This window comes from Elgaria multicarinata, chromosome 3, assembly GCF_023053635.1.
Source record: "Elgaria multicarinata webbii isolate HBS135686 ecotype San Diego chromosome 3, rElgMul1.1.pri, whole genome shotgun sequence".
NCBI classification, from domain to species: domain Eukaryota; kingdom Metazoa; phylum Chordata; class Lepidosauria; order Squamata; family Anguidae; genus Elgaria; species Elgaria multicarinata.
The window spans coordinates 145,621,602-145,640,215 of NC_086173.1; the positions used below are offsets into that span (position 1 = coordinate 145,621,602).

At 42.9% G+C, this 18,614-nt stretch overlaps 2 protein-coding genes across 2 annotated transcripts; both read left to right on the plus strand.

Annotated features, from left to right (window-relative positions):
* Window positions 1–3,597: 3,597 nt before the first annotated feature.
* On the plus strand, window positions 3,598–4,185 carry LOC134395487 (olfactory receptor 2T5-like). Its single transcript, XM_063121649.1, has one exon. The coding sequence runs from the start codon at window positions 3,598–3,600 to the stop codon at window positions 4,183–4,185; it is 588 nt and encodes a 195-aa protein (XP_062977719.1).
* A 6,376-nt stretch (window positions 4,186–10,561) lies between these two features.
* LOC134395488 (olfactory receptor 2V1-like) lies at window positions 10,562–17,470 on the plus strand. The gene is made up of 3 exons (XM_063121650.1): window positions 10,562–10,799; window positions 11,352–11,794; window positions 16,520–17,470. Exons 1-3 carry the CDS (start codon window positions 10,562–10,564, stop codon window positions 17,468–17,470), a joined length of 1,632 nt encoding a protein of 543 aa, XP_062977720.1.
* Window positions 17,471–18,614: the final 1,144 nt, after the last annotated feature.

An 18,614-nucleotide genomic window follows, 5' to 3' on the forward strand; every position in this document is an offset into this window, starting at 1 on the left:
GACTTCAGAGCTGATGACAGGGCCACTCAGTCCAGTCCCTCCCCCAAATAACCTTCCAGACAACATCAGGTAATTTTGGCAGTTGCTGAACAACCTGGTATCAACACCAGGGCTGGCATGAGCATGCTGGAGCCCACTGGGGCCTGACACCGCTCACCACAGCATCCTTTCTTCTCATTTTTAAAAATACACTTTATTTCAGGGAGAAGCTGACCAAGCATGTGTAAGGGCTTCTCTAAATGAGGTATTTATAGCAAGCTCATGACTGGCTACTCACTACTGGGTGGATTACATGATGATGTAAACAAACAGGACATCTCCCATGGATGCCCCCCTTATTTCTTTTTTTAAAAAAATTGGAGATAAGCTGGAATAACCCCCTAATGGCTATAAACTTGCCAAGGAAGGGCTTCCCCTGCTATCAGTTTGTGTTAGTAGTTCCCCATGTGTTTTACTCAGAAGTAAATCACATTGTGTTCAATGGGGCTTACTCCCAAGTAAGTGTGCCAAGGGTTGCTTCATTTACAGCGCAGGACTCCCCCAAACCAGTTCTCTGCACACATACCAGGGAGGGAGGGACGGAGGGAGGTACTCCCTCAAAACATATCTGTTGTTTAAAGGCACCCCAGGAAACACCAGGATCGTTCCCCTTGCTGTTCTCCTCCTCCTGTGTAATGCACCCCATATCAATCACACCAAAGAACCAGGAAGCACAATAGCCCCAGGTAAACAACACAATTTTCCTTAATGTAGAGACACTTCAAGAGTAGAAATGCTCATTTCATTATTTTTACTTTAGAAATACAGGATCCTTTTTTAAAAAACAACAACAACAATAACAAATGGTGTTTATTCCCATATAAAGGTGTTTAGTATCAGGGCAGCAAAAGCAATAGTACCATGAATTAAGAGCACAATCCTATGAATGCTTTGGCAGAAAACAGTCCTGCTAGGGAATGCTGGGAACTGTAGGATTGCTTCCTGTCTAAACATGCATAGAATTGCACCCTTAGTTAGGGTGAGCATATGAAAAGGAGGACAGGGCTCCTGTATCTTTAACAGTTGTATTGAAAAGGGAATTTCAGCAGGTGTCATTTGTATATATGGGGAACCTGGTGAAATTCCCTCTTCATCACCACAGTTAAAGCTGCAGGTGCCCTGCCCTCTTTTAAATCGGGTCACTCTAGTATAGCTCCTGCAGCTTTAACTGTGGTGATGAAGAGGGAATTTCACCAGGTTCTCCATATATACAAATGACACCTACTGAAATTCCCTTTTCTAAGTAACTGTTAAAAATACAGGAGCCCTGTCCTACTTTTCATATGGGCACCTTACCTTAGTGGTTTTAAAATATATATTTGTTTTGTTGCTCCAACCTATCAGGAATGTAGAAGAAGTTGTAAAGTATGGAAAGGCAGTGGGGTGTGGGAGAGAAGAGAAATATTAGTTTTGTGCTTCAGATCTGAAATAATACACATGGCCATATTGTGGTGGTGGCGGGGCTATAAGACTATTATGTCCAAGGTCTAAAATCACCTAGTGGCACCCTACCCTGAAATAGTTTCATTCTGTACCACCATGCTCCCTTAAACACATTAGAGATTAAGCATTCTTGCACACATTTCCTCCCTGCTTCATTTTTGTTCAATTAATTACTGATAGCTTGGCTCGGTTTCCACTGACTTGCACATAGAAGTTCCAGTTGTCAAATAAGAAAGGGTGGGGAGAAGAGACTGATCATTTTAAACTATCAAGATATGCTTTTTTATTATTACATTGGATGTTTGGAAAGCAGATTTCCCCCTTTTTATCTGAAAATAGAAAAAAATATAAAAACACAGAAACATACACATTGAAGTGGTGGTAACTTGAAAAAAAATGGTGTGCTCAGATCCTGAAATAAAGAAGTGCATTGGTAGGGTTCAACCCCTGAAACATAATTGTATACACCCAAACCACACTTCTTCACACATTTAGAAGAGTAGCACTAGCATGATCTATATCTACAGAGATTGTGCTACTGGACTTTTCTTTTTCTCTTTTTTTCAGTTGTATTTTTTGTTGCATAAACAAACATGGAAGCAGCATGGGCAAAACATGAGAATGCAAGAATTAATGACAACATCATGTTGCTGCCTGTTTGAAACCACCCCCAACCTGCAAACCTAGTCATTAAGCAGCCTGGGAGCAATGCTGGGTAGCTGCATTCTCAAGAGGACTCCTGGGACAAAAAAACGGCTTCCCCAATGGGCTGCCCTTTGGATTTGTCCTAAGTTAACCCCTTGAAATAATGCGACCTCATCATGCATTATTGTTCCCAGCATAGGCATGCACAGCACATTTCATTAGGGTGTGCAACCAGGCTGTTGTTGTTTGAAAAGGCCAACATTTATTGAATACTCAATCATGAAGAATGTTTTATTTATTTATTTAACACTGTAGACACTGATGCCCTACTCTGAGTTAGGCTTGCCTGACCACGGGAGGGCCATTGCAGGTGTGTGTGGGGGGAATGAGTTGATGCTCCTCAAGTCCCAGCATTGGTGGGCCTTTGTAATGATACTTCTTTTTTTCCTGTCAGGCTCCTCATCAGCTCTATGGCGGGCTGGTAGAACATGGTCCTCCCCATTCCAGAAATAGCTGGACCCATAGAATTTGACTGGTGCAAATGAGAATTTCATTTCAGTTTGTGTTTTCTAAGAATTTACCAAAATTCTCACATTTCTCTATATCTGAGTTGGAAAGAATTTGAGACTAGAATTATTTGCATGCAGTGGAAACCAAAACTGAGAGATCTGTCAATTCCTACTCCATTCTGAGTTGGAAAGAATTTGAGATTAAAATTATTTGCATGTAGCGGAAAATGAAACTGAGAGTTCTGTCAATTCCTGCTCCATCCTGTCAACAAAACGTTCTCCTCTTACACACACAGTCAATTATTTGCTACGTCTCTGGACTTTGGGTAGGTTTTCTCTCCCCAACCGACCCTAAAAACAGACCCTCAAAATGCCCCCAAATTCTGAGACCAACCCTAAGAGAAATAGAACTTGAGAAATCTTTTAATTTCTAAGGATTTGAGTTGCAGGATTGCAAACATTCTAGTAGACTGGAATGCCTAGCCACATAAATATTGTGATAATAGAGCACAATTTCTCTAAACATGTTAGGTTGATTTAACCTAACATTTCTCACAACGTTTCTCACAAATTCTCTCTTTGTGTCTTTAGATAAAACTGGGTAAATGAAGGAAGCATGGGAGAGAATACGACTTCATGGACACAATTTGTTCTTGTTGGGCTTCTTCATCAAAAGTCACCCGCTATTTTCCTTGGCGTGGTTCTCTTCATGTTTTTTATTGCTCTGGTGGGAAATAGCCTCCTTATTTTTTTGATTAAAACAGATTCTGGTCTTCGGACCCCAATGTACTTCTTTCTCAGCCAGTTAGCCTTCATGGACCTCTGTCAGGTTCTCTCAATTGTTCCCCAAATGGCAGTGAGTTTTGTAACCCAAAGGTACATCATTTCACTCTATGGCTGTGTGGTTCAGGTTACTGTCATACTGCTCATGGGAGGAGCAGAGTGCCTGATCCTGGCAACCATGTCCTATGACAGGTATGTGGCTATATGCAAGCCTTTGCAATATCCAGTCCTCATGAGGGGCAGAGTCTGCAACATCATGTCAGTAGCTGCCTGGTTTTGGTCTTCTGTGCAGGCATTGACATGTTCCCTTTATATACTGCTTCTTCCCTACTGTAAATCAAATGTGATGAACCATTACATGTGTGATTATCCAGCCCTTGTACAGTTGTCCTGCTCAGATAATTCTGCGTTTGAAAAAACCACATACTTTGGTAATTTCATGGTACTTCTCCTCCCCATTTCAGTCATCCTTGCTTCTTACATAGCCATCCTTTTGCAAGTCCTGGGAGCCCACTCTTCTGAAAGAAGCCACAAGGCCTTAGGGACCTGCTTGTCCCATTTGTGTGTGGTGGGGATCTTCTATGTAGCAGCTCTGTTGACGTACATGACACCTGCGTCCACCTATTCAGCACAAAAGGCCATGGTTAACACAGTGTTTTTTACCATCTTGCCTGCCATGACAAACCCTTTCATATATAGTCTGAGAAACCGGGATGTTTTAGCAGCACTGAGAAAACTCTTTGCAAAATACACGTTGCGTCAGTAATGAGATAAGAAAAGAAAACACCAGATACTGTCCCTTTGGAAGCTTTGTGGGGCTCTACTGCAGAAATGCAGTTATCAGTAACTGATGGTAACAGAGGCAAAACTTTTACTACTGTTATAGAATTGGTGACATGAGCAAAATAATGTATCCAAATATTGCATGATGCAACTTGGTTGGTGAATGTAATATAGCTTTTGATTTAATTAGATAATTGTTTATGTCACTATCAGCTTTGGCTGCCGAATGGCAAAATGTGGATTATAATGATGCTGATCTACCTTACAGGACTGTTGTAAGGGTTACAGGGATAAGGTATGCGAAGTGTTATGAACTCTCTAAAATGCTAATAAAAATTAAGTATTATATTTCCATTATCTAATTAAATAAATATTTTGACGACAAGGGCTAGGCATACTCAGGGACGGTGCTGAACTCTTCATCACCGCAAGCTGTATTGCAAGGGCAGTATCCCGTCAGAGGCCTTTGCTAGACCTAGGGGAAAATCCGGGGGAGAGGAGGGGAGACCTCGCGCTATGAATAACGTGAGATCTCACCCTCGAGAGCCATCGTGCCCGCCATTTTTAATTTTTAAATGAGTTGGCAGCACACGAGTGCTCAAGCGACTCAGGTAGGTATTTTTTTAAAAAATAGATTCCCCACTCCCCCCACCCTAGCCCCGATGGGTTCAGCGCTCCTGGGAGTGCTGCGCCATGTGCGCATCTCCCGGCTATGCACAAGTAACTGCGCGAAGCCGGGGATATGGCCCACACCTTCTGCGGTCCTGGGCTCAATCCGGGACCACGGAAAAACCGGGCCCAAAGGGGTAGCCTATATCCCGGGGCCAGGCAAGATTGATCCCTGCCTGAGCTCGGGATCCCCTGTGCATCATCTGGATGCACAGGGCGATCCCGGGTATCAGCCCGGGATATAGGCTGGTCTAGCAAAGGCCAGAGAGTGGCTGTTGGAGGGGTGGCCATTTTGCCTTTGGAAGGCCAACTCATTTCTCAGCCTGCCCTCTCGTTTGGAGTAGGTTGGCCATTTAGGAACTGCCAGAAAAGAGGAAATGCATTACTAAAAAAGAGCACTGAATTACATACAATTTTCATATCCTATCTATCTATCTATCTATCTATCTATCTATCTATCTATCTCGCCCTTGCATAAAAACTGGCACACAGGCAAAAGAAGAGATGCACTGGATCAGAACAAGGGTCCATCAAGTCCAGCATTCCCTTCATAGTGGCCAACCAGTAGCCCATGGGAAACCCACAAACAGGAGTGCTACTTCACCTGCATGCCCATGTTCCCAAGCAACTGGAATATATGGCCATACTGCCTGTGACACTGGAGGTAGCATTGAGTTGTCAGAACTAGTAGCTATTGGGCAGGAGCTTCAGTTGGTATAGAAATGTAATAAATATATAAATAAATAAAATGACTCCGGCTTCTATTATTGTGAGAGAGGGAGAAGAATGCCTCCCTTATCCACTTTCTCCACACCATGCATAATTTTGTATATGTCTATCACATCTCTCCTTACCCACTTTTTTTCTAAGCTAAACAATCCCAGAGGTTGAAACCTTTCCTCATAGGGGAATTGCTCTGGTCACTTGATCATTTTAGTTGCTCCTTTCTGCGCTTTTCCAACTCTACAATTTCCTTTTTTAAAGTGCGGTGACCAGAAGTATATACAGTACAATATGATGGTGTGGTCGCACCATTGATTTAGACAGGGGGAGTATGATCTTGGCAGTTTTATTTTCAATTCCTTTCTTAATTATTCCTAACATGGGATTTGCATTTTTGATATCAGTTGCACACTGGGTCAACATCTTCATCGATCTGTCCACCACAACCCCAAGATCTCTTTCTAGGTCAGTCACTGCTGGCTCAGATCCTATCATCTTATATTTAAAGTTGGGATTTTTTGCCCCAATGTGCATCACCTAACACTTGCTTACATTGCACCACATTTGCCGTTTTGATGCCCCAGATCTATTGAACGGAGACACACACACCCTCTGCACTGGAAGTCCAGCCACTGAAATAAAGAGCCTGCCTGTGCCTGAATCAGGCGTAGAAGCTTTCTCACTCACCATACCAGCCAGCCAGACCAGAAACACTTTCACACTTTCCTCACTAAATAATTTGATGTCATCAGCAAATGTGGCCACTTCGCAGCTCACTCCTAATTCCAAATTATTTATGAATGAATTAAAAATCGTTGGGCCCAACACAGATCCCTGTGGACTTAGGGTGACCATATTTTGGAAACCAAAAAGGAGGACAACATGGTCGCCCCCAAGGGGGCATGTCCAGCACCAAGGGGGCGTGCCCACCCGAACACAGCCTTGGTCACATGTCTGATTTTACAGCAGATATTTAAGACAAATCTGTTCTACATAACATCTTAATGTTAAAATCACTGAAATAAAGAACAAGGGAGAGATTCAATGTATCTGAAATTAACTTCACTCACTCCTACTTTTGTAGGTTTTGCTGTACTTTGAAGCTTTTGCTATACTCTGTGTGTTACATTCTCCCCTTCCCTCAAATATCTTTTCTGACTGTATCTTCACTCATTGCAAGCTGCTGTTGTTGTTAACAGGGTTTGCTACTGGCCCCAGATCTGTTTCAAATTTGGTATGGCTAAAGCTCTACCTAAAAGCTATCATGGTGCCAACTTTCAGCTCTTTATCTTTAAAAATGACAGTTTAAAAATAATAATTTTAAAACCTCATTTTTAAAAGAATTCCTAAAAAATCAATGGATGAACGAATCTGTTTCAAATTTGGTGTGGCTAAAGCTCTATCTAAATCCTATCATGGTACAAAGTTTCATCTCTTTATCTTTAAAAATGACGATTTTAAAAATAATAATTTTAAAACCTCAATTTTTAAAAAATCCCTAAAAAATCAATGGATGAATGGATCTGTTTCAAATTTGGTATGATTAAAGCCCTTCCTACGAGCTACCATTGTGCCAAGTTTCATGTCTTTATCTTAAAAAATGACGGAGTTATAAGCATTTTAGTTAATTCCCATTAAAGCTGCCCTTTGAAAAAAAATCCGGATTTCCCCTCCCCCGGCAAATCCGGACATATGGTCACCTTAGGTGGACTGCACTGTTTACATCCTTCCAATGGGAAAATTTCCCATTCTTACTCTGTCATCTATTGTATGCCTTGAATCCTGTATTTTGGGACCCTCTTTCAGATTAAACCACTGGAATTTAAGACCCTGTCTCATGCTCCAGTTTGAATTATCTGTGTTGATTTGAAATTGGGCTCACTAAGAACTCTTATCTGTGGACGCCGGTGTGTGCCCTGCTATAATAAAGGAATCTTTTTAAACATATGTTTCGTGGCAGATGTTGCAGGAGAACTTAGGCTGACCATAGGCACCGGTTTACTCCGGTAACCACCGGGGAACACGCAGGATCCGGAGGATCCGGAGTGGGCCAGTGAAACACCGGGACTTGGCCGCGGCCGCCTTACTTGCCTGCAGCCGTTTTTTTGGGTGCAGCGTTGGCGGGCGACGGCCATCTTGAATTTAACCCCAACTCTTGCGAGAATCATGCGAGTTGTCGGCTGCTGGCTGGGTCTGGGAACTCTCGCGAGACCCAGCTAGCAGCTGAGAACTTGCATGATTCCCGCGCGTGCCTGGAAGCTGCGCCGGCCGGGCCAGCGAGGAGGCAGCGCAGCCGCAGGTGCAGCGGACAAGAAGAGGCGGCCGGAAGTGAGGCGGAGAGGGGACACAAGCCGCGGTGGAGGCGGAGAGCCGCTGCTTGTGCCGCCACTGCGCTGCCGCAGCAACAATGGCAAGGCCCTGGCAAGGCAAGCGAAGCGGACGCGGGCGGAGGACAAGCTGCAGCAAGCTGGCTGGCAGAGTAAGTGCCGCTGCTTGTGGCCCGGCGCTGGCCGCCGCTGTCGCCGCCAGCCCGCCGTGGCCGCGCCGCCGCCAAGAAGACACAAACGCGCCTGGAGGTTGCGCCGGCCGGGTCAGCGAGGACGCAGGCGCAGCGAACCAAGAAGAGGCGGCCGGCCGGGACCAAGCGAGGCAGAGAGGACACAAGCCGCGGCAGAGGTGGAGAGCCGCGGGAACAAATGCCGCTGCTGCCGCTTGTGCTGCCGCCGGCACCAAGACAAACAACAATGCAGGGGGGCAGAAGAAGCAGCGGGGGGGGAAGGGGAAGCAGCGTGATGGCGAACCAAGGTGGGCAGAGGACAGCGAAGCCGCGAGGACAACCTGGCGGGGCAAGGCCACGGGCAGCACAGGCCAAGCGGAAGCGGAAGGAAGGCAGAGGAGATCGACCAGCCTCACACCAGGCAGCAGCAGGACACGAGGTGAGCAGGGAGGAGGCAGCTCTGCAACGTGGGAAAAGGTAGGCCAAGGCCACCATCCTCCTTAATTTGGCATGGGGGTGGTGAGGTGGAGGGGGGAAGAGGCTGGGACGCAGGACTAGGGAAAGGCGGGGGGGAGGCTAGAGCTTGAGAGAGGGGGCTTCATTGCTTCAGCCACTTTAAAACTGGCTATTTTGCAAGTTTTGTCCCTGAAAAATGGATAATGGGTGGTGATGTAATGTTAAAAATGCTCCTTCTCTTCCATTTGTCCATATTTTTAAAGTGCTAAATACGATGAAGTATATTAAAGCTCCTCTGAGCATACACAGAGTGTGTTTCCCTTGCCACTGAGCATGTGCAGCCTGCCCTCCCCACACACTTCTCTTGCTGTTGATAATGGGTGGTGATGCTATAATAAGGCTCAGTCTCTTGCTGGTGTTGTGGTTATTATTATTATTATTATTATTATTATTATTATTATTATTTATATAGCACCATCAATGTACAGCTATTTACTGTTTTACTCTGTACAGCACCATGTACATTGATGGTGCTATATAAATAATAATAATAATAATAATAATGGTGCTGTACAGAGTAAAACAGTAAATAGCGAGACCCTGCCGCATAGGCTTACATTCTAATAAAATCAAAATAAAACAATAAGGAGAGGAAGAGAATGCAAACAGGCACAGGGTAGGGTAAACAGGCACTGGGTAGGGTAAAACTAACAGTATAAAGTCAGAACAAAATGCATGTTGATTTTAATATTAATAAGGCTCCGTCTCTTGCTGGTCTTGTGGTAATGCATGTTGATTTTAATATTAATAAGGCTCCGTCTCTTGCTGTTGATGCTGATAATATGATATTAATAATGCCAGTTATCCTTTACTTTTCCACGCCCTAATATAATTCCTTGTGCCATGGAGATAATAGATTAGCATTGAACCTGCAAAAACCATTATCTTTAATGGAAACTGCTCTGGGCCTTTAAACCCAGTAGCTATGCAGTGCATTGCAAATGCAAGATCAAAGTTATAAAGGTGGCCATTCATGACTTTAGACATATTCTAAACCTTATCATTTTCTTGCCAGTAATTTTACATGTTGTCTGAAAGTGTTTTCATGTGATAGACATCTTGATATCTAACAACTGCCCTGCATCTTCATTGCTACTCACTGTTTCAACATAGCTCTCCAGACAAGGAAATAACTTTGGGCCATTTCACTTGCATGTGATGCAGTTCTGCAAAATTTCCTTAGCATGTGAAACAGTTGTGTAAAATGTACTTGAGCCTTGAATCTTACCTGCTTCTGAAAAATGGATGCTTTAAATCCATATACTTATGCTATACTGTGTAGTGGCACGGTTGTTGTTAGGGTGAGCTGAAATAAGTGACGTGTTTGAGATTGCATTTAAAAGGAACTTGCCTGTGAATTGTAGCTAACTGCTTTGAAGGTGGTTTTGTTTTATTGTGTTGAACATACACTTAATGTGGATTCTTTGGTGTTCAATACAACTGAACTTTAAAATTAAGAATTATAGTATGTCCAGATTATTTTTGCCTTGGACAAGAAGTAATGCAGTTTTTCAAAGTTGAAATCTATGTTAAGGGAAGTGTTGTTGTTGTAGTTCTGTCCCTTTTTCCTGCATTTCACGACAGTAAGAGATTTGTTGTAGGATTCAGAGATGCTCAGTGATCTCTTACTGTCTTGTCTTTTAGATTCTGGTTTACAACACTGCATAAATACATTATCATGCCAAAAACGAAGTGCAAGTTCACACCACAGCTGAGGGCCAAATTTACCTGCTTCAAGAAGGGTTGTGATGAGAATGAGGCTGAGTGCACCATATGCAGGCCTGGCACTTACGTGTCTGTTGCACATAAAGCTGCTTTGGATTTGCAAAACCATGTGGACTCAGCGAAGCACAGGGCGGCTGTTCGAGGAGAAAAGTCTTCTTGCAAAGTCACTGATTTCTTTGTGAAACCAGGAACCAAAACGGAGGATGAGATCACTGCATCGGAGGGTACAATGGCCTTCCACACTGTGATGCATCACCACACCTTTAGATCAATGGACTGCACCTCTGACTTGTTCAAGACACTATTCCCTGACTCAGAACTAGCCCGGAAGTTTGCACGTGCTCGCACCAAGACAGAAGCAATTGTGAGCTCTGTGCTTGCACCACAGTCTGTGGAATATGCCCTGCAAGCAATGAAAGACTACAACATTCCATACTGTGGAGTCTCAACGGATGCAAGCAACCATGGTGCGGTGAAAATATTTCCAGTTCTAGTTCAGTATTTTGACTGGAAGAATGGTGGGTTGCAGTCCAAGCTCATCAAACTGAAAAACACACCAAATGAGACAGCAGATACAATTGCAAACTATGTGAAGGGCACTCTGGAGAAGAACGGCTTGTTGGAGAAGTGCATTGCCTTCACAGGTGACAACTGCAATACCATGTTTGGTGGACTACGGCGGGCTGAGCAAGGGAATAACGTCTTTGCAAACTTGAAAAGGCTGCTGCAGAAGACCACTTTGATGGGTGTGGGTTGCTCAGCACACATTTTGAACAATTGTGTACATTACGAGGCACAGAAACTAGATGTGAAAGTGGATACTAATATTTCTAATATATACCAATTCTTCCACATTTACACAGTGAGAACAGAGAGTCTGAAGGAGTATTGCAAATTTGTGGAAATTGACTATAGACAGATGCTTTCCCACTGCAGGACACGGTGGCTATCCTTATTCCCTGCAATCACAAGGCTACTACAGATGTTTCCAGCCATGAAATCCTTCTTTCTTTCTCTAGACGATCCACCTCCTGAGATCCAGAAGTTCTTTGAAGACAGCTTCAGCGAGATCTACCTCTGGCACATGCACGCACTCTTGAGCATGTTCCACAAATACATCGAAGAGCTGGAGCGTGAGAACAACTCCGTGGTGGAAGTGTTGAAATGTTTGGACTCTGTCATGTACGTCCTCCGTGAACGGGAGACCAACAATTTTTTGTCTCTTAAAGTTAGGGAACTCCTGGGGAAAAATCGCAGGGAGGGACTTGATGCACGGTGTGACTCATTCTGTGCCCAAGTAAATCAGCAGTACAAGAGGTGCATTGACTATCTCCAGAAGTGGATGAGACCCCTAGAAGAGTTCTCAATATTCAAATGGATTGCCCTGACTGAGGAACCAAAATGGGCTGATGTGCAGACTACCATGGAGTACTTGACAGAGAAGGGAGTGGTCATCAATGATGTCAGTTGCTTTGATCAGTTTGCAAATCTGAAAAAATATTTTGAAAGTATGTGTGATGACGTTGACTTCAAAGACTTGATGGCACATCAAAAGTGGACTAAATTTTTTGAAAGTTCAAAAACTGCAGATTACTACTCTGAACTGTTGAAGATCGCACAGTTCTTTTATGCAATTCCGTCACACAATGCAAATGTGGAACGTATCTTCTCGATGATGGAAACACAGTGGACGAAAGAAAGGAGCCAGTTGTCTGTGGAGACACTGAAAGGACTCTTACAGCTTAAATATAATTACAAGAAATGGACTTGCAAGCAGTTTTACCGTTTCCTGTTAAACACTCCACCCCTTTTAAGAAAAATAAGGTCTGGTGAAAAATATTCCAGCCCACGTCAGGAAGAAAAGTCTTAGAATTTGTACAGGAAATAAAAATATGTTAAATTCTGAAACTGCATATTAGGTATTGTATTTTATATTGTGTTTTGTATTTGTGTTTTTAGTCTTGATGTTTTATTACTTTTTTAGGGTTTCAATTTTTGTGGCAATACAGGCTAAAAGCCTATTGAAAGAAGTTTATGGCAATTGATAAAATATTGCTGAGATTTTGTGATTATATGTTTCTACAATTGTATATTGTTTTTCAAATGCCAAGCCATGGTGGACCTCCTGGGTGGGTTACGCAGACCACCAATTTGGAACCACTATTCTAATGTGTTCTATGACTGTTGTGGTTGTTTATTAAGTTATAAAAATAAAGAAATAGTTTTATATAAGTGTTAATTCTTTTTTTAGTATTTAATACATTATTATAGTAGTTGTGTGCCTTTGGCACTCATTGGTTGCTATCATTTACTTTTTGTGAACCACCCAGAGAGCTTCGGCTATTGGGCAGTATAAAAATGTAATAAATAAATAAATGTGACCGAGGCCACGCCCCCTTGGGGGCCGGACATGTTGAGTTGGCTCCGCCTTGGGGGTGGGCATGTTGGGGTGGCCACGCCTCCTGAGGGCGGCCATTTTGTCCTCCTTTTTGGTTTCCAAAATATGGTCACCCTAGGAGAACTGGGCCTGACAACTTGATTGTTTAGTAAATTTTCCTTGTGGTGATTCCTTTGTGTTTTCCTGCTGAACAGAGAGATTCTAAGGATGGAAGGACACATTGCATTTGTAAACAGGTGATCTTTCAAATGTGTGCCTACTGAATAATGTGAATTTGGGAGAAAAGGGATTTTTCACAGAGAAATGGAAGGCATTTTTAAATTGTATTTCCATGTGTATTTTATGTTTGTATTTTTGTTTGTGTTTTATGTAATGGTTTTGTGGTATGTCTGTCTGTGATGTTTTAAACAATAAAATCATTAAATCAGAGAAATGGAGGGCATGAGCAGGTGCTTTCCTCATCCCGTACCTATTTCTTTTTGAGCCACTTCCCAAAATAAGCCCAAGCAGTAATATTTGAAATTTCAGAGATGGGGCAAAAGGGGAAGGGTTTCAGGGGGAGAGTAATTGGTAAGTGGTGTGGGAGAAGGCTTAGATGCCCTCACCCACCACCTTCCACTGCTCTCCCCAAATTCCTCCTCCTCCAGTTCCTGTATCTGTGATATTCAGGAAGCAGAGAGATAGAACCAGTGTTTTTTCAAGTAATGTGTAGTTCTCCTGTCCTGCCATTCCAGAAGGCAGAAGAATGGACAGAAATTTACATTATCAAAAGTTGTCGGCAGGTTCCAGATCTGAAAAGCAACTTTCCAATTTCGTAACTGCGCCTAATTAAAAGTCTTGGACTTGAAGCTAAATGTGTGCCTAAGGGGAACACTGGGCATTTCTCCTTGGAGGTTTTAAACCTCCAAGCTGCAATACCAGGGTGACGAGAGTACTAGACCTGATTAGGTGTTTCAAAATGACTAGGCACATATTTTTTTTCTTTCTCTACATATACTGAGCCAGTGGGACTAAGAAAAATATTTCTGAATGAGAAATATAGTTGTCGATTAGGAAAACTCATTGCCTTTGCAAGTGATCTCAGATCAAAGAACTGAGGGTTTATAAGTCTAAATATTTTTATCTGTGGGAAAAAGGGAACAAGAAAACACCTCATTCCCTACAAATGTGGATATTGATCATGCTGTTTTTAATTATCATGAGTGCAAAAAAACCTTCATTAATTCTCTGTTTTAAGTAGCATTTTATATTAGGGTGGGAAGGGTTGCAAGCAACCGTTTGAATTTTTAATTAAATCACAGTGTATTGTTTAGGGAAACTATCACAAAGTTCATGAAGGAGACATTTAAATCAGAAGGTGCATTAACACTTTTCTCTGAATAATTGTAAAGTGTATTTGCTGTTGCAAACACAGGTAGTAAATATAGGTATATGACCCTTAACTTTTATTTTATTTCTTTGTAATCACAGTTCCTTGAAAATTTGATTTTCTTATCTGGTTGGTTTTCATGATTAAATAGAGAATGAATAGGAGTTTCTGCACTGTTCATTGATGACAACTATTTTCATGTTCTTTTCTTTTCAAGCAAATTTCAGACACGCAGGAACAATCAAACGGAGAAGCAAATGTATTTGACATCACGTACATGGTTCACACCTACCACATTAATGAAAGACAAAATCATTGCTATTCTGTGGATACATGGCAAAGACAGGACTAAACTCAGACATTAATGCTCAGTTGTTTCAAACAGGAATTTACATGTACAGAAGATTCCTTCTCTTGCTTTTCACTGAGTTTTGGCAGAGTGCAGCATTCCTGCTGTGTTTCCACCGGAACCTTGCAGAACCTTGAATTGTAAGCATTACATGGTTATTTTCACTGTTTTTAGCTCATCAGTCCTCTAAAATGCTGTTTGTTTGTTTGTTTGTTTTAAAAAAACAATTTCTGTATGTTTTAAAATTTGTTTTATGATGCTTTGAAATTTGGCAAATTGAGTTGGGAATATTATCAAAGGGTGATGGGGTCTAAATCCAGATAATCAATCAATCAAATGAGCAACAGGATTAATCAGAGCAGCAGATGTAGGAAAAAAATCATATCGCTATTAAAAAAAAAACTTTTTTCTAGAATGCAACTGTGGATATGACCTCAACAGTGATAAATTGAATAGTAACAGAAGTTCATTGGAACTCCCTTTGAAGCTAGAAGATCCTTAGCCTAATCCAGCTAGTGCAGACTTTCCCAATCTGGTGCCCTCCAGGCATGTTGGCCTACACCTCCCATCATCCCCAGCCAGCATGCGGAATGCTGAGCCACAGGCACCACATGGGCAGAAGCTGTGCAACATTATGGCTTGATGGGAAGGGAAGTCCCCCCCACCCCCCGTTCTTTCTACTTGATGGGAAGAAAAGCCATGGCTATAAGGAGATGCTAAGATGTCATTTTCCTCTCCAATCCAAATGGTGCATAATGAACTATGTTTGGAGTTTTGTTAGTATCCAGTATTAGTACTACTTAGAGAAAATCAATTGAAATGAATGAGACTAGTTAAGCTGGTCATGACTAACCTAAATCCTATTCATTTCAATAGGTCTATTCTAACCAGGATTAACATTGGAAACAATCCTTTGTGTTTGGAGGGAAGTGGAGAAAAGGTCGCTTGGAATGTGAAATGCTGAGGTAACTGGCAGGGGGCTATTGAAAGGAGCATGGAATGACAGTTGGGGTGGGGATTTTGTCTGTTGACAGCGAGAAGAGAGACTGAGGCCTTAGCTATACCTAAGGTTTATCCAGGGTTCGTCCAGGGATCGTCTCTGCCTGCTCCTGGGACCCCTGTGTGTCATTTACATGAACAGGGATGACCCCGGGACGATCCTGGGATAAACCTTAGGTCTAGCTAAGGCCAGAGAGACAGTAGAGTGTAGAGGAGTTTATCCTAGGCAGGAAACATTTGTGAAATCAGTTGTTCTAATTGCCTTCAGTTTACCATGAAAATATTTTCACTGAATGCTTCAGACGATGATTTTATTGTGCAATTGCCATGGTCAAACTTAGAACTTCATGGTGTGGGTTTTTTCCGATGGCAACATCTTCCATTTGTAACCCTCCTGTGTTTTCCTCACTGATTCTTCTGCCATTTTTCTTGCAGCAATAAAATAATTAAAGAGGGAAAAACGGAATAGCTGCCCAATGCCTGTTTAATTGGTAGTGCTCAGGGACATCCATCTGGAAGCAGCCATTGTTCCTCCTCAGATAAGCACTCTGTTTGTTGTTAACTCCTGGTAGCTGTCACTGAAACCTCTGCTTGAAGGGTCTGAGCAGTTTCCTTGGTACCAACCAACACAGTGCTGTTAACACAGTAAGATTACAGTGTGTGGATTATATAAATTTTAAAGCAGTTTAAATGGGTTTGCCAGTCTAAGGATGACTAGGTAGGGATCTGACACACAGAACTTTTGAAATTCTGGTTTGTCTTTCAGATTAGGTATTTCCAGATTGAGGGCTCCTAATGCTACCAGTCAACAAATATTGTGCCACCACCCATCCCTTCCTTGTGAATGATTTTGTTCTAATGAGAGAGAGAAAGTTGGAAGTGGTGGCAAAACACAAAGGGGAGTTACACATTGGATGTTGCCTGAGACCCCTGTAAAATTATATGAATGAAATAGGATGATCGCACAATAAAGGCCTTCCTGGAAGCATCCACAATTAATGGTGGATTTAATAATTTCATGTCACAGCATTTTCCACAATCCTCTCTTGTGTTCTCTTTACTTAAAATCCAGGCGCAGGAAGGAGGAATGGGAGGGGAGAATACAACGTCATGGACGAAGTTTGTTCTTGCTGGGCTTCAGCATCAGAAGTCACCCACCACCTTTCTGGTTGTAATTCTCTTCATGTCCTGTGTTGCTCTGATTGGGAACAACCTCCTTCTCGTTCTCATTAAAACTGACCCTGGCCTTAAGACCCCAATGTACTTTTTCCTCAGCCAGTTAGCCTTCATGGACCTCTGCCAAATCCTCTCCATTGTTCCCCAAATGACGGTGAATTTTGCAACCCAGGCGTATGGCATTTCCCTCTATGGTTGTGTCGTCCAGATTTCTGTCACTCTGGCCCTGGGAGGAGCAGAATGCCTCATTCTGGCTACCATGTCTTATGACCGGTACGTGGCTATATGCAAGCCTCTGCAATATCCAGTCCTCATGAGGAGAGAAATCTGTTATGGGATGTCAGTGGGAGTCTGGTTTTGGTCTTCTGTACAGGCGTTGACATGTTCCCTGTATGTATTGCCTCTTCCCTACTGCAAGTCCAATGTAATTGATCATTACATGTGTGAATATCCAGCCCTTGTGCAGTTGTCCTGCTCGGACACTTCTGCATTTAAAAAAGCTACCTACCTTGGGGATTTTCTAGCATTTCTCCTCCCTCTCTCAGTCATTCTTTTTTCCTACCTGGCCATCCTCTTGCAGGTCCTGAGAACACGCTCCTCTGAGAGAAGCCACAAGGCCTTAGGGACCTGCTTGTCCCATTTGTGTGTAGTGGGGCTCTTCTATGGAACAGGAATTTTGGTGTATATGACACCTGAATCTGCTTTTTCGCCACAGAAGGCCATGATTAATACAGTGTTTATTACAATTGTACCTGCCCTGACGAACCCTTTCATATACAGTCTGAGGAATCGGGATGTGTTAGCAGCACTGAGAAAACTCTTTGGAAGACATAGGTTCCACAAATGATTTTATACAAAGAAAAATGATCAGGTGACATGTCTTTGAAAACTAGCCTGGTCTACCAAGATAAATTCAGATGAGAAGAATTTATGACTATAGGGTGGTGGTGGGGACATTTTCAGTGTATTTTAATTCTATTGTTGTTTTTGATTGATAATTGTAACAAATAATGTATACACATGTTAAATTCAGAGTCAGCCAAGCTCCACTTCCCTCAAATCAAATTGAGTTAGAAATTAGGGCTGTGCCTGGACCCCCCAATCTGCTCTGGATCCTGATCCGCAACTTCCGGATCGGGTCTGCCGCAGCGGATCGGAGCTCCATGTCCCCCCCCCCCATAGACTTGCATTGAAAATCGGACGCCTATAACTTTTTTACTTTTGACGTTAGAAACAAAATCAGCACCATGAGAGCTTATACATGTATCCACATTCGTGCCCAATTTGAAGCAAATCCGAGCATCCAGAGCCAGGTAAGGCCCCCCGACCCCTCCCCCTTTCCTGCCTCCGTCGCGGTCTGGCGGCAGCTTCAACTAAGGCCTCAGCCTCAGTTGAAGCTGTCGCCGGACTGTGATGGAGGCAGGTAAGCCCCCCTCCTCCCTGCCCCCTTACCTGGCTCTGCCACCATCGCTGCACAGACTGCGGCAGCACCAGGTAAGCCCCCTTCCCACCACACTTACCTTTTTTCGGAGCTCCAGATCGAGGCGAAGGATGTGCTTGGTCTCGATCCACTTCGTCTCGATCTGCAGCTCCCCAACCTGATCCATCTCTGCCTTTGTCAGAGGCGAATAAGGCCGCTCCACTATCGGTTCTAAAAAGCGAAGCGAAGCGGAGCACAGCCCTATTAGAAATAAGTTGCTTTTTAAAATATAAAAATATGCCTGGCCTATGGCCTGGTTCTTACGCTAAGATTGGAGGAAAGTTTACTAATGTGTAAGCCTCACAGATACCAATGACTGAAGATCAATAGCTGCGTTGTGCTTACTCCCAACTCTTTGGCCTCCGAGGTATTGTTAGATTGCTTTGAATCTGTCATGCAAAAAGTCATCACGGTAGGGCTTTCTCCTTCCTACTTGCTATCCATGGACTTAGAAAGTACCAAATTGAGTGTTAAACAGAGATTACTGGACATAAACTACCAGGAGCTCCAA

What these genes read in the sequence shown, in the direction of transcription:
- LOC134395488 (XM_063121650.1), top strand. Translation starts at nt 10,562, where the DNA reads ATGGCCTTCCACACTGTGATGCATCACCACACCTTTAGATCAATGGAC. An exon ending in AACGGATGCAAGCAACCATG is followed by an intron (nt 10,800 to 11,351) that starts GTGCGGTGAAAA and finishes TTCTTTCTCTAG; the next exon opens with ACGATCCACCTCCTGAGATC. An exon ending in AGGGAGTGGTCATCAATGAT is followed by an intron (nt 11,795 to 16,519) that starts GTCAGTTGCTTT and finishes CTTAAAATCCAG; the next exon opens with GCGCAGGAAGGAGGAATGGG.
- LOC134395487 (XM_063121649.1), top strand. Translation starts at nt 3,598, where the DNA reads ATGTCCTATGACAGGTATGTGGCTATATGCAAGCCTTTGCAATATCCA.